Below are 26540 nucleotides of genomic sequence, written 5' to 3' on the forward strand. Positions count from 1 at the left end.
GTATTTGATACTTGCTTTTCCTATTCTGTTAATGGATTAATGTCTTACCGTGATTTTGTTCTCTTGGTTTCTGCTTCCCAGGGCCACCCTGGGGAGGTGTAAAGTGCTCAGATGGAATCTTTGTGAGTGAGTTTGGCATGAGATGGTTTCTCTAACCATGTATCAGGTAGCAAACTGCGGAGTGGGAAGTTGAGAAAAGGTCAGGAATGGGTGATGCGCAGGGCATAATGCAGAGAATGGCAGAAAGACACCAAGATAGAAAGTAGGGGCTTGCCGTATATTTTTTTTAGCAGTTATTCCTCCTGCTTCTGGTTTGGCTTTTGTCCTTGACCTGACTTTCGAGACATGCCTGGGAGCACAGCGGTTCCTGTGGACTCTACAAAATAGTTTGTTTCTCCTTAGCTTTTTTTCTTTGCATTTTTTCAAGCCAGATGCATTTGTAGATGCAACACAGAGTAGTAGTTTTCTACCATGGTGGTTTGATTAAACCAGAAAGTTTGTGATCAGCACCTTTCGTAAGAAAAACTATGAGAATGAAGCGTAAGTGATGTGTACAGATTTTAATGAATTGATCTCTACATGTAATTAATGAAAAGAGAATTGTTTTATCTTAGATCCTAGAAATTATTTACATTAACATTTTATATGAATGACTAACAACGTATGTTAGTTAGAAGAAGTTTAGAAAACAAAAAACCCAGTTTTAGTCCTGGTATAAGTCAACTCTATGTCTTAAATATGTTTGAACTTTTGAACCCATGGTACTGATTTCGACTTTTACCTCGACGGAAAGGTTCAAGTAAAAGGCATCTGGTGAATTAAGAGCAACACTTATTCTGTACTGCATGTATCAATCAAATGCTTTCATTCCTTGGAGGCAGATCTTTTATAAAAATAAAGTATATTTTTTATTTTTGGAGTTACTCTAGGAGTGTGTCTTAGTTTCAGCTGGGATGGAATTGTTGTTTTCAGTGTCTGCTGTGATGCTGTGTTTTCAGTCCTTGGCGAAAACCAGTGTTGATAATACACTGATGTTGCTGCTAAGCAGTGTTTTACAGAGCTAAGGCCGTTCTCAGCAAAAGGCACAGGAGCTGGGAAGGAACAGAATTAGCACAACTGACTTAAACTGGCCACAAAGGTGTTCATACCATCATCATGTAGAAGGAGTTCTGAAGGGAGTGCAAGTTCAACTTGCTCTCTTCCATGCCTGAGGAAATAGCTGGGCGTGGGTTGGGGGAACGGTGAGCAATTGTTTGTGCATTGCTTGTTATATACATTCATATCTATATATTTAAATAGTAATAAATATCATTATTTTCCTTTTCTCTGTTTTAGTAAATAGTTTTATCTCGACCCACAAATTTTACTTTCTTTTTCCCTGGCTCCCTCCCCCATTCTGCCAGGGAGGTAATGAATGACTGCAGGGCTTTGCCACCTGTCAGGTTAGACCATAGCAGTATACTGCAACATAACATAGCCCAACAGGAAAAGTAATTTACTGTTTACTTCTTATCAGCTGAATTTCATGCTTTTTTGCTCTACTGAGTTTCTCTTTCTGTATCGTACACTACTCTTTTAGTTCCTGAAACTTTCATGTACACGCCTCTATAAAAATTTATTCCATCACCTTTAACAAATACAAAGTGCACTTTTACTATTGCTTTCTTATAGACAGTTATTAACTGCAAGAACTGTTAAATTAACATTAAAACATTGAAATGTTTTTTTTTTTTTTTTTTTTTTTTGGTAGCAATTTCTACTTCTTACATTTTTATGATAAATACTGCATTCCCTCCTTATCTTTAAGTTTATAACAATTTCAGAAATGATAATGTTAGTCTTTGTCCAGTATAAACACTTTTCTATAATAGGACTGCTTAGGACTGTTGTTTCTTACACAGTGTGAATTTCAATTTTCAATTTATTTTTCTGTTTAAATGTTCTCTTTCAGATAGCGTAAAGAAGACAACAGAATAAACAATTTTTGCTTCCTTTTTCTTTTTTAATAAATGCAGAGTGACATTGCTCTAACTTTGGAAACTTAAGGTTCCATTTACTGATGTAACTGGTAAAAGAAACTTCAACGCTGATTAGAGCCATTTAAAGCCAAATGAGGATCAAAATGAAAATTATGTATGCATAATTATGTATCTATATACACATGTACATTAATAAAATAACTATGCTATTCAAATGCGGTTTGGGGAATTTGTCAGAAGGGTTAAAAAATATCAAAATTAGTCTCACTGTAGTTTTCTACATTCGCAGCAGCCCTTGTATTTGAATGTCAGAGCTAGAAAACAAGAGGGTCAAAGGAGGTACTGCTCAAGTTACTGGAAATCTTGTTTTGAACATATCCTGCTCTAAGGAAGGAGAGTTGATAAGTGGAGGCATTGCATGTACTGTTTTATTTCGGTACGCTAATAAAAAAAATAAAGTAGATAAGGGAGGAGAAATGACATGTTTTTAAAGTGGGCATCACTAGAAAAATATCTGATTTGTATTCAAATGAATTTAATTCTCAAATATCTTCAAATGTGGCTCAGTAGCTAGAGAAGGAAAGGAGGAAAGGACAAAACACTTTTGACATCTTTTTTTAAAAACCAGTTACCACAGGTTACATTAATCTCATATAGTCATAATTATTCTTTTGGAGAAGTGCATCTTGTAAATAATTAGAACTTCCATTGTGTTTCGCTTTTATTTTATTGTTCCTTTCTTCCTGCTATGCCAGTCTCCAAGGTCTAGGACTAAATTGTAGCAATTGTTCTTAATCTACTTTCTTCTCTTCCTGCTCTAATGTAATATAAGGAATTATGTTGCTGTCATTGACTTGCCTGTTGTTGTAGCTCATGGGACGCTAATGGAAAAAAGACAGTGCTTGTAGAGTTGCAACCACTGAATGCTGAGACAATTTCTTAAGCAACAACATCATCAAAATGATTATGCAGAATCTGTTGTAGGAATAAAAGCAATTTATTTGGTGTTTTTTAAGATTTATTTTGATTATTTTAGTATGATTTTTGTTAATTTTTGTTTGTTTGTTTTATTGGTTTGTTTTGTTTGTAAGAGCTCAGGCAATTAACAGAACCAGGAAGGAGGAAAATCTGCCTTTGGTATTTTTAGTTGCTTAAGGGCTTTCTTTTTCATTCAAACTGATTCAGTTATTGTTGAATTGTATCTGCATTTAATCAAGAGATGGATTGTTATTCTGTCAATCAAACTCTTGGAGTGGTATCGGACTATAAGTGGAGCATATTTATGTGTGCAACTATTTCTGCTGAGGCAATTCATCTATTCAAATAACACATACAAAAGACTTCATCTGCCCTGCAAACTAGGATCTCATTGTATAAAACTCACCAGTTTTTCCTTCTGGGTGTTCAGTCATTACATAATAAAGAGATTTGAATTTCCTACTTTCACCTTTCCTTGATATATCCCCAGTTTAATCTTTCCATTTCTTAGTTATTGGCAAATGGGCAAAGAACTGTGGAAAACTAGTATAACTTCCTCTGAAACAATATATACTCTAACGTATGTTAACTCAAAGTTCTTTTACTAATTGTAGTATTGAATAATTCAGCTTTAAAAGAGCCTCAGATCATTCTTCCTGAGACCACAATTTCCTAATGATTAAACAAAGGAGCAAGAAGGAAAAAGATGTAACTTCAGTTAGTCATAAATGTATTTATTTTTTCCAAATGACGACGGAACAAAAGAATTCTTCATTGTTGAGCTTCTCAATTGTGAACAAACTTTCTCAGTTGTCTTTGATGTCTAGAACTACTTTTTCCACTTCAAAGAAGCTCTGTGACTGAAATATCAAACCTGTTCTTGTGTGAGGGTTTTTGAAGACAAGGCAACAAAGAGTTGATGGTGGTGTGTATGTGTGAGGAACTGTTGGTTGTGTTTTTTTTAATATCGCTACTGTGTCTTATTCTCAGCCCCCCAGTTCAAAAAAGGCAGGGATTTTTTTTATTTTTTTTTTTTTTAATAAGGGCACATAGTGACAAGGCAAGAGAGGAAATGTTTTTAAACTAAAAGAGAGAAGATTTAGACTAGATATTAGGAAGAAATTCTTTACTGTGAGGGCAGTGAAACACTGGAACAGGTTGCCCAGTGAGGTTGGGCAAGGAGGCATTCAAAGCCAGGTTTGTTGTGGGGCTGTGAGCAACCTGGTCTAGGGGGAGGTGTTGCTGCTTATGGTAGGGAGATTTACTAGGTGAGAACTGGGGAGAATGAGGTGATCTTAAAGGTCCCTTCCAGCCCAAACCATTCTGTGATACTGTGATTCTCCTAAAAGGAGTCCAGAGGAGGGCCACAAAGATGATTTGGGGCCTGGAGCATCTCCTATATGAGGACAGGCTGAGTGACTTAGGTCTGTTTAGAGTGGGGAAAAGGAGACTGAAGGGCAGTTTGACTAATGTTAATAAATATCTAAAGGAAGATGGAAGGTAGAAGCCAGGCTATTCTTGGCAGTGTGCAGCGGCAGGACAAGGACAATGGTCTAAAACTTAAACATAGAAAGTTCCCTACAAACATGCAGAACTCCTTTACAATAAGGGTGATGGAATGCTGGAACAGGTGGCTCAAAGAAGTTATGGAGTCTCCTATGACGATATTCAAGAGCTGTTTGGACACTGACCTGTGTGACCCATTGTACAGAATCTGCTTTAGCAGGAGGATTCGATTTAGTGATCTCTTGAGGTCCCTTCCAACCCCTGCAATTCTGTGATTGTTCAAAATAATCCCATCTAGTTAAATTTGACTTTTGTTTAAGTGTCAACCTTCTGTCTTGTCTTGAGATGGATGATTCCTGTTACTTCACCAGGTGTTTTTCTCAGTGTTTGATACACACAGCTAAATAATATGTATGAAAATTATGTTGTATATGGACTTGGTGGTAATATGGTAGACATCCTTAGCATAGTATTTACTGATGCTTGTGGTAGAACATGCTTCAAATTGGAATTTGTATTACCTCTATAAGAGTTACAAAAATGTAAAAGTCAGATGATGACTGTGTGATCTTAGTGCTATGCTGCTTACAAAACAGAAAGGAAGACCAAGTCATGTTGCCATGTCAATAAATAAGGGATGGTTGTTAAGAGAGGGTTCACATTCAAAACATTCAGGAGTAAGACAATCTGATGATGCATGGTTTGTACTCTACAAGGTAGAGAATACAAGAGTACTTCTAGGTATTTTCCTAAAAAATGTAAAATGAGTAGTTGCCTGGAGTACAGGTATTCTTGCCTGCCTTTCTACTTGCCTTTGAATCTTGACCAAAGCTGTATTTCTTTGGACGTTTCTTTAATTGGATCAGAGTTTTGGAACCAAAAGCAATTCCTTTAAAAGTATCTGACCATAATTATGTTGGACAGTTGGGAACACATTAAAAACATTTCGAAAATTGGCTTTTTATTTTGGTGTCTTTATTGGAGGGATGCCTATAATGTCATTTGAATGTTTATAAAGAAACTTGGGGCCTTGTAAGTGACTTTTGAGTAGTAATATTGGATATGTGTTAAATGTTTTCTCTTCAAAGAAGATAAGATAAACTAGTGGTATATGAACTATAAATTAATTGATCAGACATTTTTTTCTTCTTTAGTGAACAAGCATAAGCCCTGGATTGAGACATCATACCATGGAATCATAACCGAAAATAATGACACTGTAATTTTGGATCCTCCTCTTGTTGCTTTGGATAAAGATGCACCTGTTCCCTTTGCAGGTAGGAAAATGCATTAGCAATGGTATTTGAGAGTATGGACTGCATTATAAAGTTATTAGCATTTGTAAGAAATTAATTTGTTGAACGCAGAGAATGTAATCTGAAGGAAATGTTTAGAGACTGCATTTCCTAGAATAATAGAATCAGAATGGCCTGGGTTGAAAAGGACCACAATGATCATCTAGTTTCAACTTGAGTACAGTTTGAGTACTCAGGACTTGACCATCGGCTCATAGACCTTGAAATAAGATTGGTGTCTGCTTTTGTTGTGAAGCAGAAGTGATTACAAAACAGCAGACTTACACCGTTAACCTTTTTTTAATGAAAACCTGGGAATGATATAATGAAATTTGAATATACTTTTACAGAAACTAGTCATTGCAATTGCCTAAAGTAATCATATGTAGTTAATTCTCTGTTTGTAAATAATAACTTATTATCTTCCTGTGCCACTTCCTGGTCCAAACCTGGCTGTGGGCAAATTCCATGAAAGATATTTAAAAGGAGCTCAAATTTTATATTACAATGTTAGCACTTTATAACTGTCAAGATTTGGACAGAAAATGTAATAGAGGTTTTGAAGATTTTTGCTAAGATTACTGTATGATAGATGTATGCCCTATAGAAGTTTTAACCTGTATTAACCCAACACTTATTCTGTCATACTGTGTACTTTAGCAGAAAAGAGTACTTTTGCATATCAAGCTAAGTTTGCTCTTAAATTCCCTGCCTTATTAAGGGTATTCCTTATTAAGGGTATTTCTTGTGAAGATATGGGAATATATTAAGGTTTTACAGCCTGTTACGAAGATTCTAAAAACATCTATTTCTTTAAAAATATTTTATTGTTTAAGAATATTTATCTTTATAGGCAAAGGAGCTAGTGAAATGTTCTATGAAAAGCCTCAGATTGTTCTTGTGAAATACAGTCAGGTTCAGGAAGCAGTAAGTTATGGTACTTGGCCCAAAAAGTATTTTATAATATCATGTAAGAATTCTTAGCTATTTTCCCCAAAAGCACGTAATGGGATAAACTAATTTTATGCAAGACAGAGATTTACTCATGTTTTTATGTGCTTAATTCCATTTTAAGATCAAGATTGATTTTTGACTCGCAGTGCTCCCTGGTTCTTGGCCTCACAGAATATGTTTCTTCCTCAAATACATATTCATTGGGGGAAATTCAGTGGAGGACATTCAGGTGAATTTATTCAGAGGAAGATACCTCAAAGAGCATCCAGTATGGCCACAGCAACCTAAGCACCCAATACTGTATATCAGTTTCTGTGACACTGATTTACGTGCTACTGGGGAAGTAATCAATATGCATTCAAAGATAAGGAAGCTACCTCTAAGTGGGACATGCTAATTATAGTTAGAGCAGGAGTATTTCATACGTAGATGCTCTGGATATGGCATCACATCTCTTTTAAGCAAAGAAAAGAAAGAAAAAAAAAACAAACTAGTTTCCAAGTTATTTGTTCATGCGTTCATTAAGATATTACTCTACTTTAAAATATAAACTGTTAAACCTCATATGATAAGCAGCTTATATCTATAATATACTTGTGTAGCTTGGTTTGTATGCTGTCTTTACATGTATATACACTTCATTCTTTCAAATGTGAAAAACAGTAGTAAATTTTATTTTTTCAAGGATTGAATTTATGGAACCTTCAGCTACAGATGTTTAGGAATTAGATCTTTTCACAATTAAAAGTCTCTTTTTCACTTAGGAGTCTTCTATTGGTATGAACACTTACCTTATTGCCTCTTTCACTTGTATTCCCTTGGGAACCTTATAGCGATGATACTGATGTCCTATTTCCACTGATACTTATTCAAAATGTGTGCTAATTGTTTGATACCTTAATTTGTTTCTTGTGTTGGGATAATCAACATATTGATCTTGAGTTACTGATTTACCTTTCCTGTAGAATATCATCCTGTGAAATACTGAACTTGCACACAGACAGACTTGTGTGATTTAAGAGGTTACCTTAGTTAATAGTTTTAATCTAGCTTCTTCATTTATTGATTTTTATTTATATTTCAAGATACATTATGTGGTCTAGGAAGGAAAATACATGGTGTATATTCCCTGGCATTAATATTTCAGTTCATTTCCACTTATTTGTTTGCTTTTGGCCTTATGGTCTATGGTCTGTAGATAACATTATAATTCTGACTGAACCCATTGTTCCCTCAAAGGGCCTGGATTCCTTATCTGTTTTGAAATACCGCTGCATATTCTTTTTTTAAAAGGCTTTTTCTTCTTTAATTTGAAGTAACATTTATTCTTATTTCTATCTTAAGTTTAGACTTCACTGTCATGTAATTTCATTTGGCTCCATAACATCCTTAATATTATAGGTCTTTGTGGAAAATTCAGTTTGTATGATTATATATAGTAGGAGCAAACTGAAAATGTACACAGCTAAGATTAATAATACTCACTAGCCTTACATTTAGTAGTATTTTAATGTAGAATGGAGAAGAAGTCTTGTGCTCACCATCTTCATTGCCCTTTTCTGGACACACTCCAGGGCCTCAATGTGTTACTTGTATTGAGGGGCCCAAAACTGAGCACAGTACTTGAGGTACGGCCTCAAATTGTACCGGAATTGTTCCAGAGAATCAGAGGTCTAACTGTTCCTTCATTTTTGCCCTATTAATATTTTTATTATTTAGTTGTTTGAAAAAATGTTAGCCTTTTGAAACAGTTTTCCATTAACTGTCTTTCATAAAAATGGGCTCATTCAATAACGTGTCAGGGCAGAGTTTCTGGCTTACACTTAAATATCTTGGATCTCCCTGAACAAGATGTATTAAGCTTAAAAGTATGTAGTTTCTTCCTCTGGAGCTATAGTTGCTGCAGTAGTTCAAATGAGGTTCTAGCATTTGTTGCATCGCTCAGCTTGCCTTACAGTGTAGGAAAGAAGCAATAACTCTTTCCATTCTCTATTTTCTCAGCTTTCGTTAATGCATTTAAAACTCAACATGAAGATGCTGCCCTTTCAGAAGGGACAAAATTTGGGCACAACAAAGCTGTTATGTCAATAGTAAAAACAAAGTTTGGTCAGAATCCTGATTTGGGATAGGTACAAGAGCGCAATATTTGCTTTGCAAATCTATTAGGCCAAACTTTTCTTCTAAGTTAGAAGATTGGTGCATAGCTCTCAAAAGCCTTAATTTCCTTTTCATTAACCCCACGAGTATTTACATATTACACTACTACACTTACAACTTCACATGCCTGCAGTCTTTGTTACCGTTTAGTTATTTTAAAGAAAATGTAGCAGCTCAGGCTCAGTTCTTCAAGTTACAATCAAGTTATGTGGGCATAAGATTGAACAATATTCATGGAAGTACTCAGTATGAAGTAGAATGGCAGCCTGAAATTCTAGAGCTGAGAAAGCCAGGAGCATGTTCAGTACAACTTTTTTTTTCTTCTAGAGATCTAGGTCAGGATAGATCTTGTATGGACTTGGTGTCGGAGGGAGACAGCAAGATTATTTCTTAATTGGTGCTGTAAATTGAAGAGTAATTTCAGTATCTGTGAAATCAACCAAAATGCCACAAGAAGAAAACAAATTTTAAAAAGTGCTTGACTGGGAAGATGTCCTGTATTGATCCAGGGCTATTGGACTGCTAGTCTTTTTTTCAGTGCAGTGATCAGTAGTGAAGTGACAACAAGGAAGAATTAAAATCTTTGAATAGACTGTAGATTTCTAATGTTAACCTGAACATTGGAAGAAAGGATGAGTCCAACACTTATAAATACAGGAAACCCATGGTCTGAAGGCATGGTCATGTTGCTTGAGAGGCTGCTCTCAGCTGCTTCATCTCTGCTCCCTCTGACAAGTTCTGGGAGAGAAGTCTTCCTAGAAAGTGTCACGCTGTACTTCACTAAGCAAAGGGGAGTAAACTTCCACAAGAAAGGTATAGATTAAAAAAATAATAATTAGAGAATAGTGGAATGGCTTAATTTGAGGGAACCTTGAAGCCCACCCAGTTCCAACCCCGTGCAGTGGATGGGATATCCAGACCTTCTTTGAAATTTCAATCTTCAATTCTTTCAATCTCAAATTCGGTGCACTGGAACCATGTGTCAGAGGTTTAATCTCCAAATTAAATCTACATTATGCTTTATAAATCAAAGTTAGTATTGAGGATAATCTAGCGCTGTGTTCTCTGGGATTATAGTGATAACAAGATGTATGTTGCTAATAGCAGGTGCTAGCAGAGAATGAGATTGGTGGTTTTTTTTTTGTTTGTTTGTTTGTTTTTTTCCTACATGAGAAATTCAGCCTTGACTTAAAGGAGCCAAGAAAGGGCTGTTCATACCACTCAGTGTAAGATCTTGAAGTTCAGCAACAGTACCCTGGAACTGGTCTTAGTTGTGTATTATTAGAGATCCTTTGAGCAAAGCACCTTCCTCCTTTCAGCTATCATGGTGTGCATATAGCATATGCATTTCACGTGTTGCTTCTCAGCGAAGAATCTTTGACCTGCTGCTTAGCAGTACTAAGCTATTAAGACGTTTGGTATTTGCCCATGATTTTTATTTCCTCCCAATGGTTTTGTTCTCTATACTCATTTTTCTGTTGGGTTTTTTGTTTTGTTTTGTTTTCAGTATTTGTAGCTTATACCTGCTCTTAGTTTTTCTGTTTTCTGGAAACTTTAACGTTGTTCTGAACACTTGTGCTTTTTTTCCTCTCCAGGGCTACTAAGATACATCTTTTACTGTCTTGTCAAATCCTTCTAGTATTATACAGATGTTACGGTGCATGTCGATCCCCTATTAATAGAGTGGTTACAAAAGAAAATGCGTTCAGCACTGCTTTTCTCTGCGCCCTTACATCTGAAGTTAAAAATGATGACAGGATAAAGAAATCTGTACAGTTTCCCCCTCAGCAGGTCTGTGTTTCTTGGGAGGATTGACAGGAAATATAGAAAACTCTGAATTTGGTCTCTGAAAATTCTGGCTGACAAATATGATCAGCCTGTTTCATAACTGGAGCGTGAAGAATTTCACAATATTACAGTGAACTGCCTTTTAGGTTCTTGAATTCATTGTGAATTGTGTGATAGAGTATATATAAAACCATGGTTCTTAGAACTATTATGATATCAGCATACCCGTGTCTTTTTTTTGTTGTTATCCAAGTTCCTTTTTTCTATACATACAGTTTTGAAGGACTGTTTGAAAATACTATCATGAATTGTTAAATGCTTAAGTGTTAACATCCTGAATATTGCCTTATGCGAGGTATCACAAAAAAAAAAACAAACAACCCACAACCATGAAAAACAGCAAGTTCTGTAGAAACTAGATTAGGCCTTCTGTTCTCCTTTTAAGAAACAGAGTGTTGGTTGTAGAATGGGCTGACTTATTATCTAATTTAGGAAACTCCATTTGGGGAATCATAAATATAAACACCAAACCAATGAAATCTCTTACAAAGATGAAACATGAAACAGACCTTTGGGGTCATCTGGAGACCACTTCAGGGCTTTGACTTGAATGGTTTTCTACTTAAGAGCGGTTCAGCTACAAACAAGTTGAGATCAGCTGAATCAATTTGACAATGGTATATTTCTGAGATGGCAAGAAACTGCCACAAAATGCTGTACAACTTTGGAATGGTATTTGGAAAGGACACCTTTATATATTTCTTTAACAGCAACTCTGTTTCATCAGTAACGTGCAAAAATGGGTCTGAAAAAAAAACCAAGGCAGGACCTATTATACCTATATTATTCCTGACAAATAGTTTTCTGTCCTAATCTTAAAGATTTCTACCGACACAGATGCAACAGAATCCCTGGGCAATCTCTTCCAGTCTTTATCATGATGCTTAACCTGACCTGAGCTTTCTATGCTGCCATTTTAGCCTATTAGATTTTGTCCTATCCACTAGAGATAGGCAGAAGACGTTATTCCTTTTTTTTTTTTCTTCTTTTTTTTTTTCAGTAACAGCCCTTTATGTCACTCCTTAAGAGCACTATAAACATCTTAAATAGCACAGAACTTCAGCTGTTCATTGTGTAACTGATAGAGAAGTGAAGCAGAGAAATAGGAGGTGACTTTCAGAGCAATGAGGTGATGATTAATACCTTTTCAGCTTGTAAGTGAAGCTCCTAACACTTCTCTGTATCACCCTTATTAGGCTGATAGAATTGTATGAGTCCAGTGTGTTGTACCAAGGATGAGCTGGATAATTTTGTCTCAGTAAGCTGTCCCCATTAAGTCTTAAGCTTCACTTACATTCCAGATAGATTTACAGATAGCCTTTTTTAAAAAAGGTCAAGTCTATCCCTTCATGGCTCTGAGCACACAGGTGCACAGTTGCAATTGCAACTCAGGCCTTGTTTGTAGGTGGAGTTCCAGCCACTGACTAATATTTTGGCTGTGCTAAAACCACAGTAAAGAATGAGTAGACAGTACTAATATGTAAGAATTTCTGAATATTCGTTAACTTCTGACTGCATCCACAAACTCTCCCAAATAATCGTTGCTATTTTAGCAGTTTGTAGAAGTGTGTATGCTGAGTAGCATCACAGCAAAGCCCAGTCGTTGTGAGTCTGCTTACATCCAGAGGCTTGAATATAAAATCCCATTTCTCTGCTCAAAATTGTGAAGCTGTCTATCTTTCTTGTTTACTTGTTTGCTTTTATCAATAAGCAGTGACTTGGTAACAGAAACAGCGTTTTTTTTACAACTTTACAAGAATGTCTGTCATTAAACTTGAGGGCTGCTCTGGACTCTAGAGATGAACCAAAATGGAATGTACTGGAATTGCTAGGCCTGTAGGTCCCGCAGTTGGTAATGCTGTTACACTACAGATGAACTATAGATGTAGTTTCTGCATCTCATGCCTTCTTTGAGCCTTATGAAACCTGTTAATGCATTCCATATGAATACCATTACATTTAATTAAAAAAAAATCCCAAATTTAAAAACTTGTTAATGTTGTCAATGTATAGAATTGTTCACTATTTAAAAGTGTATTTAAAAGTTCTCTTTCCAAATTCAAATGAATTGAATTGTGAGAATTGTAATTCCTGCAGCCCTGAAAGTGAGAGATGCAATCTTATTGGACCTTTCTGCTAAAAAGGTTTGCTAAAAGGGAAAAAAAACAAACAACTTCAGCTCCGCCTGTAAGATTCATCTTGAAAGTCATGGACAACTCTGAAAAGCAGTTGGTTTATTTGAACTGTATCTAGACATTAAAACAAAAGCAAAATAATCAATGTGAAACCACAGCATATGAGTCATAAATTTCTTTTTGGAATCAGATATAATTGTATCAGGCAAATTTTGAAGAAAACTTCAGAAAACCACATTTCATACTTTCCCATTTCATTATATGAAATTATACTGTTAGCCGCAATATGCTTATCTTTTTGACCTCACAGTATTTTACATTTTGTAGAAATTTGCTTTGAATTTTATACAGATTTTCTTCAGTGATCATTGAAGGTGATCAGTGAACTTGACTTTTATTTGGAATTCTAGGTATCCATCCACACTCATGTTATTTTCTAAATGTTTTTGCTGAAGTGTTTGTTGCAAAATTTCAAAGTTCGTTGAAATTTTACATTTTACACAAAAGTTCTCTTGTGAAAATTGGAAAGTAAAATGAAATAAAGAATATTTTTAATTTATCAACAGTTATTAATTGATAAAAATACTTGTACTGCATCTCAATAAACTGGCAAAGATAGTACAGGCTATGTAAATTACTGATGATAAACACCTTTTTAGAAACATTTCTAGGGGTGAAACATCTTGAATTGGTAAAACTAAACTCACTGATATTGTAGTTGTCTGCCTTTTGTGCTGACGGTGTCCATCTGTAAGGAGACAACAACATGCAGTGATTCTAGCAGTGCAGTTTTACTGTTACGTATGTTTAAACAATATACCTGAATTTTCAGTTTAAATATAAAGTGATTTATTTAAATGATCTGTATCCTTTATTTTGTTTTCAACAAAGTAGACCATGCGTAATTTAGGTAAATAAATATTTGCCTGTGAATCCTCTGTTTTGAGATGAAAAGGCTAAGGAATATTTCTGGTATTACAGCATGAGTGACACTGAGGGCTGCCTTGGGCTTGAAGAGGATTTTCTGTTGCAGTCAGTACTGTCCTAGTACGTGCAAGCAGGTGAAAAGTGACAGATTCCTGCTGTAGCTAGATGTCTTTTTGTTGTGCTTGCAGTGAATATTGTAATATCTGAAAAAGTTCTGACCAGTTCAGGTGCAAATAAGCTTTTTAAAGCATTTATCATTACAAATGGAATTCTTTGAAAAATGCCAGTATAAAGTGTAACTCAGAGTCCTGAAGCTAGACAGTGAGAAGGTTGAAACAAACAAGAATGATAAGTGTTCCTTTTTCTTTCCTTACTTGATATTTAAATCTCGGTCGTTTTGATCTGTTCACTTTTGCTTTCAAATCGAGCATTAAAAATCTCCTTCACCGTTACTTCCAGTACCCCAGTAGCATAAAGGACTCATAGGGAGGACTTGAAGTAGCATGAGAGCTATGTCATGTAAAGTGTACTCCCCACAGCGAAACTACGTAAGCTAATGTAAGGTATGAGAGTAACATGTAGTTTGTCCAAATGATTTCTAAATATACATCGAAGAACAGACAAACAAAACCAGCCTAATTAGGCAGTTTTTTAATCTTTGATGTTCGTTTTTCTTACCGGTAATCTTTGGTTTCTCAGCTCCATAAATGTTATTTCTCTGGAACAGAATAAGCTGTCGTAATGGTCTGTAAGGGTGGCTACTACTCTTGCCAGGGCAGTCTAAAAAAAAAAAAGCATGTGATTCTCCTTCTAAGAAGCAAGAAAGGGAAAGAGAGCATAAAGAATTTGACTATGGGCTGGTAGTTCAGAGCATTGATTTTCTACTCAGTTCTACTCTTCTGGCTGCATGAGATGGATCAAACCCATTTGTTCCCTTGACCTAGGGTTTCTAACGCTGTCCTCACTTCTGTGAATTTAAACTATTAAAAAAAAAAAACAACAAAAAACAGTTCTGAGTGCTTGTGTCTCAATAACTGTGCAGTGCTGAATGTAGTCTTCTGTGACACCAAGGGCAAGAGGGTTTGCTATCCCTAGATGCCACTGTTTTCTCACCCATAACCTTTTATTATTTACATATGTAGTACGTGTGGTGTAGATCCAGCCTGTGCAATTGGATTAGTGTGGATGTTGAACCTGAGCTAACAATCCTGTTAGAGATATGTATCATCATAGTTGCACAGCTCTGTCTGCGTGGCTGTCACTGCCCCATCAGCTCTGAGACAACAAGGCAGTCAAATTAATAACACAGTGCAGAGCTAGGGTTGAAACCTAAAGAGAGAAAGTATAAGCAGTAGTGGAATGGGGAAGGAAGTGATGTGCTGTTACAGAAGGTTAAATACTTTTGATGCACAAGCACTGTGTAGGCATGTTTTGGCTGTTACTTCTCAAGTGTTAAAAATAATAACTAATAATTTGAGTACTTAGTCATGGGGTTCTGTTATGTCAAGGAAGATGTAACTGTCCTTTTCTTTGGGGTTTGGGAGGAGGGAGAGGAAAACTATTTATTTATTTATTAACTAAAAGTATGGGATAATGTAGCTAACCTTGTCCCCTAGTAGGAAACAGAGGCATAAGTCACCTCATGTCCATAATTGCAATTTTAACCTAATCTGGAAAATAGATAAATATTAATGCACAGAAGTGATTGGGCCTGCTATTAAGACAAAAGGCTTCATAGTGATGCTGGTCATGGAGCTGGAACACTTACCAGTGAGGAGAAATTGAGGGAACTGGGCTTGTTCAGCCTGAAGAATATACAAATTTTGGGAAAAATAGTAGCAGCCCCTTGGTACCTGTGTAGGAGGAAATTGAGAGAAATAAGCTGGGGGTCACTGTGGTGGAAGGAGGAAAGACAACAGATTAAAACAGGAGAGGTTCAGACTGGACAGCCAGGTTTTGAAGCACTAACATCTTAATAGGATTTCAAGACCTAACTGCATAGAAATTTGAGTAACCTGACATGACCTCACAGTTGCCCCTGCTTTGAGCAGGGCAGTGTCCCAGCGACATCCTGAGTACTTTTCTGCCTGACCAACCCCTTAAGCCTGTGGTTCTATGATGTTGGATTTCTTTCTTTTTTTTTTTTTTTTTCTTCTCTGAAATTAAATTGCTAGGCAGGCTGTGGGAAGTTATTTGAGTTTGTCCTAGTGCTTTATCAGAAACACAGCTGCTTACTGGAAGTGAGGAAGATGCCTCCTTTGGTAGTGATAAGGGCAAGGGACTAGGTATCTCTTGTAGCACTGGCCTGGCTGAAGTCAGCTAGCAAAGTTCTGCATCTTACAATTTATTCTTAAATGAGTAGGACAACTTCACTGTGTTGCGTGTTCCTTTAAGTTTCAGACTGATGTTTTTATATCAAAATAACATATTTTAAAAAGAAGCAATGCCTTTCTGTGTGAACTGTTCTTTTTTACTCGTAACGAGTATGACTACATTGAATGTGCGCAAAAATGAAGGCCTATAAGCTATGTTATAAATAAAAAATCCCTAATGCCCATTATTAAACTTTTATATGACTGCTTAGCCATAAATGCTCTTTATATGTCTTGGACTTCTGTACAATTCAGAAGAAAGTGCAGTGAGGACAGTTGACAATAAATTGGCTCTTTCCGTTCATTTTTATGGCAAAAGGTTTGGAGTGTGTTGAGTGATTACCTTGGCAATGGTTCACATCCAGACTGTATTACCTTGCATAGCAGTTGTGTGTTGACTGTAATCACATAGTAGTCTTGAAATGCCAGATGTCCTGTGTGAACACTGATAATGAATATCAGCTAAGTATTTTTTTTTGTCATTATCTCAGTGTGGGTTACTTTTAGTGTATCAAAAATAAGTTGGCACTAATATTAGTCCTCTCCTGCTAATGGAAACAAGTCAATTTGATAAATTCAATTAATACAGTTAGACACGCTAAAGTATTTTAATTAGGTTCTTTCAGTAGCTGGATACAGTTTTAAAAGGAATCTGTATTGCTTACCTTTGATTCGTTTTGGGGCTGAATTTCTCAGTGGGATTTGATTTACTTGTTAATTGTTCTTACAAACAAACTTTTAGAGGAGAGGTTATGAAAGAGATGGTAGGGATTCAAAGTTGCCATGCTGGTGGACATCTGTTTGTTTCAAGTTAATTGAATATATTCATTTACTTTCAATTTTAAATAGATTTTTTTACCCAATATAATGGATTTTTTACTACACATTCTCTCTATTCTGTTTTTCGTTCTATTCCTTTGATCTCTAGTGATTGTGTATGAACTGACAAAAGAGCAAACATTTTAGAAAATAAACCAAGACATCACCACCAAAAACAAACAACCAAAAAAGAAAAACAAGTGAAAAATATTTTTTTTCTCTGCACAAGCAATTATATAACCTAGGCTCTGTTCAACCAGAAGGAGTTATTACCAATCAGTAAAACAAGGATACCTTTCAATCACATTGCAGATATCATTTGGTGAGGAAAGGTGTCTATGGAATACTAGACAAGAGGGCTTTTCAGGTATTATGTGTTGTCTGAATTTTGTTATTAATTATGGAAATTTTAGCTTTTCTTTTTTGTGGACACTTTCATCATAAGGAGAGGTGCAAACAAAAACTTGCTGAATGCATTATTTGTATTAGTTTTTTACAGTATTTTTATACTCAGCCTCCTCCCGCATGCTGCAGAGCCCTTGTTGACTTCTGCTCCTGTTGTGATGTCAAACACAAAAGCTGCCCAGCTAACTGGGGCTCAGCTGATATAATTTGTGAGGAGATCTTAGTGTTATTGCAGTGACACAAAATCTCCAAGCAGTAACCATTTCTGCAGAATATTGGTCTATTTCTCAATGCTTGCATGTTTGAGTCTAATGGATTGTAAATGGATTTGCCTTTTTTTATGCAATTCCCTCTTTTTAATGCACACTGAGCTTGGAAGGTATTCTGTTCTTACTGGAAACTCATGAAGGCGTGTGTAGATAAAATATAGATAGGTGCGTTACACGTATTTACAATGCACGTAGTTTTTGACACTTCTCTTACATAATAACACATTTTGGACCAGGTCAACTTGTATAATCAACCAATCAACTTGCATAATCACACATGCTGCTTATTTTTGGTAATGAAGTAACTCATTATATGTCTGTTTCTTTCACTTAACATTTTCTTATATGTTAATATTACAGAACAATACAAAGATTGAAAGAAAAAAAATAGTTCTGCAGGGTGATGAGTTACGTGATTGAATGTAACCCTGCCTTATTGCCATGGAACCAGCATGGTGACCATACTGCAAAACAAACTTATATTACTTTTGTTTAAAAATGTGAGAAGATGCATTTTCAATTTCTGAATTTAACTCCTTGATTAAAAAAAAAAAAAAATAAAAATCCTAATGCATTATAATGTACTTGCCTTTTTATATTAGCTTTAAAGCAACAGGAAATTACTTTGGATAAATGAATAAGAATATTGACCAGCCTGCTGTAGAAAGTGATCTCCACAGCAGTTATATTTAACTTGAAATTAATTTCATTATTCTAAATAAATTTTAATTCATTTAATTTATTCAACTAAATGTTATTCAAGCATTTAAAATTAACATTCATGTGTACTGCAAAGACATTTAAGTGTCTGTTATTCTGAAGCAGTAAATATTACTAAAAACAACAGCATTTCAAGCATTTGCAGGTTTTTGGATATAACATCAGGTTGTTTATAGCCAGCTGCTGAAATGATTTTTGAAAGGTTTATTAGTACATTATTTATTTGTTACTACAGGTAACAAATTTAATAAATTTTAGTTGTATCTGACGGATCTTCAGCTCCTTATTGTGATGCTTGCCTCGCAGAGATTCTGGGTACATTAATGAGAAAATCTGTGAATAAAGACGGGAATGTATTTGGTAAGGAGAGAGGAGTATTGAAACTACATGAAATATTGTAATTAATGAACATGCTAGAGTTGAAATGGTGGCAATAAATTAACATCAACTTCAAGGTAGTTTTGGACAGGAACAATGGGCATCTAAGTGGAGCTGTGGAGCTGTGCTCTTCGGATGGTGCTTCACTCCTGTGGTATCTCAGTAAAGCATACGTAGAACAAAGGGGAAAATTCTGCAACTCTTCTGGGTTCCGTCGATGTTTGCTCATTTGTGGGAGTGCTGTGCTGGTCTTATTTGTAAAAACCAATGCTTGGAACTCTTTACTGGGAACAGCATCATGAAAGGCAACAGAAATCGCATGTGGTGGAGAAGCAGCAGCCTCTTAAGCTTTGTAATTATCTTTTTATTTAAAATTTTCTCTTTGAATTGAAGTGGAACCATCTGTTGCCATCTGTTGGCATCCCCAGTGCCCCTTACAAAATCCATTGGTGATATTGGTCCATTCACTCTAGAGAGGCGCTGCTGTAAAATATACACACGGAGCAATTCAACTTTGCTAGTGGAGAAGCCACGGGCTGTTGGGCATGGGAGTGAATACTTGGTTGATGTGTTGAGAATGGTATAAGAAATTAAGTAGTTTTGTTCCTCAGTTTACAAGATATGTGTTGCAAGATGCTCCTTACTGGTAACTGGAAAGAGCTTTTTTTTCCTTCTTTTTTTGGTATTATATGTGACAGCACAGCAGAAAAACTGCAACTGGAGATCCACACAAGTCTGTATGTGATCTGATTATTCACTGTGGTCTGATGTGCAGACCTAAGTTATCTTGGTTATTGACTCTTTTTTAGACGATAACCCTAAAGCATATGTAAATCATAACTTTTTAAATTAAATGATTTAGGTTTATTATGAAAACGTGAGAATATGAAGATAGAAAATTTATTCTTTTGGAAAATATGTAAAAATCCAAAAAGACGTGAAAGCAGCTTTATAAATGAAGGTCTAACTTTGAATAAAGAAGTAAAAATTGAGTTACTTTCATTGTGTGAAGGAAATGATTTTTAGGTATTGAAATAAGATGTACTGATCTTAACTTGTAATTAATTTTTGAGGTTGATAACTCAGTAGGTAAATTTTATGAAGCAGGAGCTTGAATAAACCAAAGAAAATAGATGTTGCATGTTTCAAGTAGTTCTGTGAATGCTGTCTTCATAATATTTATTCTGAGTTTGTCTTAATCTTGTATGCAGTTTTCAGACTTAAATTTTTGTATTGATAGAACAAACTACTATCATGCTGTATAACATATTGAAAACCATTTCTTTTGTGATACAGTCCACTGCTTTTCTGCTTTTTCAGTGCACCAAAGTTCCCTTGTTGTGCTGGCTTTTAAGTTTATACTTGAGTAAAAATAGGCTTTTTAAGAGGTTTACAGTGATCAGAATCAATCAATTTTTTATTAAGCAAACAAAATAAGTAACTTATCACACTTCAGGAGGGTGCATAGAGCATGAAACTAGGGCATAGAAATTAATATTTTAGTATTCTGCACTTAAGGCATTACATGCTTTTTTTGCTGACAACAATGGAAACATCTTAGAAATGGAGTGAAAGAGAGGAGCTTCTCCCTCCTCTGTTGGTTGTCAACAAACTTGAATTGACTGAGAAAGCCATGGTCTGCCAGCTTATTTATCCACTTCACATCTCACCTGTCAGCCATTTTTCTGTCATGTTCATTTTATCTTGCTGTCATCTAAGAATTATTATTCTCCTAATTTCCTCTTTGACCTCAGGTACGTACGTGTCAGCTTCCTTTAGGAGAAATAGAGCCCAGAGAACCTGGGAAATCAAATTGTATTTCTTCCTTCTGTCACAGATTCTAGGTAGTCACTTAAGTCCTCAGTTTTTATTTCCTTTCATTATTTAGTGACCATCAGCACATACTGAAGAATCTGTTTGAACAAATGGCTATTATTAATATAATTACTGCCTTTCGTGTTCCTGGTATAAGTCTCTTGACAGTAATGTATGCAATACTTCCTGCTTCATATGATGATAACGTTAATTTGAATTTTCTACCTTGCATTTTCTTCATCTCAGACTGCATTTGAAATAGATGTGTGTGTACATATATATATGTACACAAATATTTTATGGCTTCTTTTCCCATCATCCTCTTTTCTGTTGCTGCACAGTAATGCAACAGGCATGGGATCACATAACAACCCTGTCACTGGCATTAGGATGTCATGCCAATAGAACCAGGACCCTTTAACTCTGTAAAGAGACTTACTCGTATCAGTGTTGTCAGTATTGGCGTTTTCTGCCAATAATGCTTTCTATTGCTTGCTTCAAGAAGTTTTTCAGGAAAATGTAGAATGCTTTTCATGAAGACAGATCAACAATTATTCCTCTTCAGTTGGGGAAAAAAAAAAACAACAAACCACCCTCTTCATTCGTTCTTGATGTTCTGTTTTCCACAATCTAGAACCCATTCATGTAGCTGAGATTAAATTCAGTATTTTAAAAAAATGCTAAGAAGCTGATCAGATCTTCAGTTGGCATGAACTACTAAAAAACAAACGACAGCAAAGCAGTATGGTTTATGGGTCTGGCCCAATCTATTTTTTATAGTTTATTCTCTCTTCTAATCAGGAAGACAGCTTTCCTTCAAAATCTCCTTTGATAAGAATTTCTAATTGTCAGAAAACTGAATTATTGAATGAAATCATGTTTGCTTTATAATTATCAAGATTATGTGCATTGAATGCTTATATAAGAGAGAAGGCTGGGAAATGTTCATGGGTTTTCTCATCACTGTATCTGAGTGTTTGGAAGAGTGGACAGCTGCAGAAAACTCAGTTTTTATGGCTGATTTAAATAAAGTCTCTGGTTTCCAAGGAGAAGTAATTGCTACGCTGGTAGCTAAGGCTGTTGTAGTGTTTTGGAACTCTACTAAGTTAAAAATACAAAAATAGACGTCATTGCAACCTTTTGGTGTAAGAAATGTAGCACAAAATAGTGCTGCTGGGGAAATGTGATCGTCCAAACTAGTACTGAGAATTACAAGCAACTAAATGATTATTTTGAATAAAAATCTCAACAACATCCTCTGCCTCTCCAGTTTTTCTGGAGGAACGCTGCATCATCTGTTTTATGCTTGTGGCTGTGTAGCAAATAAATGTTAGATCTGCAAATACGGAAAGTGTAACAGTATTAAGATTATTCATATAAAATTAAATATTAAAGTACTGTTTGAACCCACTACTCTGGTAATGATGATTGAAGCCCGGAATCGAGTTGTCATTTCTTTTAGTGCAGTGCAGGCAGTGGTACCTTGGTTTTTTCCATCCTCTTCTGTAAAAATGATATATTTCTAACGCATAAACACCTTACTGCAAATGCAGGACTGACTTGCTTCATGGACTTCATCTTCCTAATTGCTGGCACTTGAAAAATGGAATATCAAATAAAATCAAATGACCTTATAAAGCAAAATAAATCTACTGTTGCAGCAAAACAGCTAATCTTTATCACTGATATGAGCGTAGTATCTCTGGTGCAGCTGAGAATGAGCTTAAGTAGTAGTAAAAGAGACATAAACATGTTTTTTGCAGATACAGTTATTGTCATTTAATGCCATGACCGATTCTTTTTTGTGTTTAAGCCAGAAGAAAGTCTGGTTTGGGGTTTGCACAAAGACCTACATGGCATGGAGATCTTGGATGCTTTTAATTCAACTAGACACCCTTGTTTTGTAGTTTGTTGTTAAACATCACTATAAACCAGCAGAGTTAAGCGCTGATCTCAGTGCACTCGTCTGCAGGCTTGACAGCAAAAGATAGTGACACAGATCACAAATCCCCTTTGTTCCTGGTGGGTATCAGAGAAAAGGGATTTTACCAGGGTTCGGTGATTTCCGAAAAAAAAGTCACAGTCTGAGAAACACGTTCAACTGTTTGCAGGAAGGAATGTGTATGTGGTTGTAAGGTGGTGGAAGAACATAGGAAAACATAGCAACAGCAACATCTACTGATGGATAGATCTTTGTTCCAGCTCCTGAAGTCTTAAAGGTGTTCCCTGTCCCTTTTATGATTAAAAGTTTCCAGAATTTGTGACTTTTTTTTTTTTTAATTTCCTCGATCAACCTTGTAAACTTAGATGCAAATTGATGGTATTTGAGGTATTCCTGTCGCCAGCTCAAAGAACTGATTTCTGTTAGCCATTGTATTATTTTTGACTGCATATAAAAGCTGTGATTTTGTTTGGAATATTCTTTATTACCCTTGGTATTCTCCAAATATTGTGAAAAGATTAAAAATCAATTTAAGTGCTAAATTATGCATGGTTTTCAACCTGACAGTATTTTGGAGTGATTTTGTTTGTTTGTTTGTTTTGTTTTCCCAGCTTTTTTTTGTTAGCAGAAAATAAACTTTACTATTATGTGCATTTTTAATACATATTTTTCTGTATTAAGTAACACAGCAATTCATTCTACTACGATGTCTATGATGCCCACTTTTTATTTTTTCATTTTTTTCGAATCAAATGTTTCTACTCACGGCTGTGTTGGGACATCTTAAGCAGTCATAATTTACATAACTTAGAATTAAATTGTGTTACATTTAAATTGAACTTGAAATTGTTGATGTTCTCAGCATTAACCTGTTTGCTTATGAAATGTTTACAGAAAGTATTTTATTTTAAATAAGCATATTCACTCTTTATAAATTTGACACAGCAGTTTTGTTGGTATAATTGGTTCATAATTTTAGCTTTACTAATCGAATATGCTAAGCGTGTGCAGGCAGATTTACAAATAAGCACATATATTCATGTCAAATGATGTATATTTGCAGATCTTCTTAGGATAGTTCTGAACATCCGCATGTTTTAATTAAGAAATCAATATCACAGTATTTGTATATAAGTAAATGAATGAGATACGTGAAAATGTAATAAGGTCTGTATATCTAGTTTGTCAGTAGTAAGTGCCTGTCAGTATGAAATAAAGACAGCTGTGCCTCCTTTCAAGACATAATAGCTGTAGTATTGACTGTAATGCTCTTGAGATGTTTTACTACTACAAAAACATTCAGATTCCTTTCCTTTCTGTTGACTGTGGCATGGTTATATCTGGCAGTTTGGATTCTTCTCAGGTACATCCAGCTTAATCTGTGAGGGCTAGAAGATGAGAAAGCTTTCAAAATTATCAATATTCAGAGGGAGACCTCTGGCAGAACAAAACATTGGTGTGACGTGCTCTTACTGTCCTGTGTAACGGAGCGTGTCAGCTTCACTGGGATGATTTTTGAAGTGTCAGAATTTCAAAATGTCTTTATTTTAGTCTTTAGCTGGGGAAACTGCTCGTGTCCAATTTGAAATGTGCAAAAAAAAATGAAATCTTACACTTTTTCTCCATTTCTTTGTCAGTTCAGTTTAATGGAAGTTTATATTGGAAGGGAATAACTATATTATCAGTTTATGAGTTTTGTTGCTTCAAACAAAAGAAATAATGACAATGTCTACTTTGAGTAGTGAGTGCAGGGAAGGGCAGGAATCTTTAGCTGCAGAATTGTGATTCACATGCTCTGTGATATCTTTGGTTTGTTTGTTTTGGTTTGTTTTTTTTTGTTTGTTTTTCTTCAAAATAGGAGAAAAATCCAAAACAAGTGGATTGTTTGTGTGGTCTGATCCTGACTGTGCAGCTGCCACAATCCCAAGTGCATTAATTTAGATGGGTAGAATCTGAAAGGCCAAGTTTGGGGCATGTGTTCAGCATGGTGCTACTCCTCTCTAAATGATTTAGAGCAAAGGTTAAAATAAAATCAATATTTTCTCCTGTTAACTTTTCCATTTTAATTGGAAGTGTATGTTAGCCCGTATTCGTTAGACCAGGGGAGGGATATAAATCTGGTTCAGTGTTGGACTGAAAGAGAGCAATCACAAAAGTAGTTCTAACAGCTCAAGATTGATTAATTTCTCTGCAGTTTCCTTGGCTGATGGTGCCTGTCAGATCATAAGCCCTGCCGCAGTCACTTTCTGCCTTATCAGCTCTCTGAGTTCAAACGTGTACCGCAGAATGGAAGCTCATAGATATGTTGAAGACTTGCTACATGAAGGAGATAGGGGGTCTCACAATGCTGTGTGACTGTAGTGCTGTAGTATTCCAACTAAGAATTGGAGCATTCTTGTATCTCCTAGAACACATGGAAATGATGACCATCGGCAAAGAACTGCCTAAGTTCTACTGTTACACAGCAAAGGGTTTGGACACAAGGTTAACCTCCAACAGTTCATGTGATTGTATTCAAGTTCTATCTGAGATCTCTTGTATTTGAAAGTGAGTGTTGGTGAGTTAGTAACTGATGGACCTGCAGAATTTTTGTGCTGCTTGTAAGAAACTGTTTTGCTGACTTTTAACACTGAGGTATTTTTTGCTTTGTTTTCTTTTTCAGATGTAAAAAATTAAGACACTGAACTGTTTTAGTAGGAAATTTTTTCATCTTTCACAGAACTCTGAGCACCGATTTCTCTGATGCAGTAAATAACATTTTTGAAGGGTTGCTAATGCTGTCATATTAACTATTCCATACATTAATTCAGGCAGTTACAAAGGAGAAAAAGGAAAATATAACTGGTCTTTATATCAGACTTGTGAGGAAGTAAATATCTGTAATGAGCAGTAGACAAAAGTATGCTTAGCTCCATCGAAGGCAGAGCTATGTTCATACCTGCCAAGAACTGCTCTGTGGGCACCTTGCTGGAAAACAGCTGCCTTTCTCTGCTGCTTTACTTGTTTCCCGAAGGACACTATATGTATTTTAGAGGTCTTTATTTCACTTGTATTCAAGTTAGATTCATTTAAGCCCTGTGTATAATGAAGGCAAAGGCAGGAATTTACCCAGCTTTCTTTAAAATGTAATTTAATATAAAGCTCTGTGGTGAGAAGTAGACACTATAACTGTATTAAAATCTGTGAATGTTCTGAGGAATTTGTTGTGGAAGTGCAGCAGAATGCATCGCATACCAAGCAATACCAAGTAACCAAATAAATCATGGGCTATGTGTAAAAGAGCAAGCACCCTGCAAATGGAACCCCTTCCCCCCAAAAAAACAAAGACAAACAAAAAACAAACTCCATCCAAATTACACTGAACACTTAGATAGAAATAACCCTGCCTTGGCCAGGCAACCCCCAGTCCTGCTTAGAAATGCCCAATTGTACACCAGTTTCAGCTGTGTTTAGTTGTGTTGCTTTGATGACAAAATGCATTGCAGCTGTGATCACCTTACATTTTCCTTCTCACCCAGCAAGTTTAACTGAATACTAAGTTAAAAAGTATTTATGAATCAGCTTAGAAGTATTTTTCAAAAAGCCTGAAGAAAGTTATTGGTATTTCTGTGTATGCTGCAGTTCTGAAGGGAAAAAAAAACACCACCAAAAATACCCCCCAAAACAGTTTGTGTTCTGGGTGGAAGCAGTTAAATATACATGACTCTTTTCAAAGTAAAGCAATGATGTGCTAGGCACCAGCATTTGAGAAGTACAAAATGGATTTAGTTCTTTCTGATAGCTGTTAGATACATATGGCAAACTGTAAATTCTTTCTTATTTGGCTGCAAATATCCACATTCATGAATTATATTGCCTTCTGTTTAGCAAAATGAAGTGAAGAGTGAACTTGCAGTATGTAGCTGGGGGCGTCAGAGGTGTGCCTCTGAGAGCAGGATTTTGCAAAGTATCAGTGCTGAATTTCTGTTAATTTGGGGGAGGGAGGGATGATAACACAAATAAGCATTTGCAAATGAACAAACACGTCATTTATGCTGTATA

The 26540-nt window shown here is 35.7% G+C and overlaps 2 protein-coding genes across 3 annotated transcripts in view; both read left to right on the forward strand.

Moving 5' to 3' along the window:
- The window catches only part of PXYLP1 (2-phosphoxylose phosphatase 1), an 858650-nt gene that overhangs the window by 182479 nt on the left and 649631 nt on the right, over window positions 1-26540 (forward strand). The gene's annotated exons all lie outside the window — the stretch shown is intronic.
- Window positions 1-26540, forward strand: part of CLSTN2 (calsyntenin 2) — a 302983-nt gene that overhangs the window by 126747 nt on the left and 149696 nt on the right. For both annotated transcript variants that reach the window (XM_052687062.1, XM_052687063.1), the window contains exon 2: window positions 5618-5740. In XM_052687062.1, coding sequence (XP_052543022.1) covers window positions 5618-5740 — 123 coding nt within the window. The remainder of the gene's footprint in view (window positions 1-5617; window positions 5741-26540) is intronic.

Source organism: Tympanuchus pallidicinctus, unplaced genomic scaffold (assembly GCF_026119805.1).
Source record: "Tympanuchus pallidicinctus isolate F22 unplaced genomic scaffold, pur_lepc_1.0 scaffold22, whole genome shotgun sequence".
NCBI lineage: Eukaryota > Metazoa > Chordata > Aves > Galliformes > Phasianidae > Tympanuchus > Tympanuchus pallidicinctus.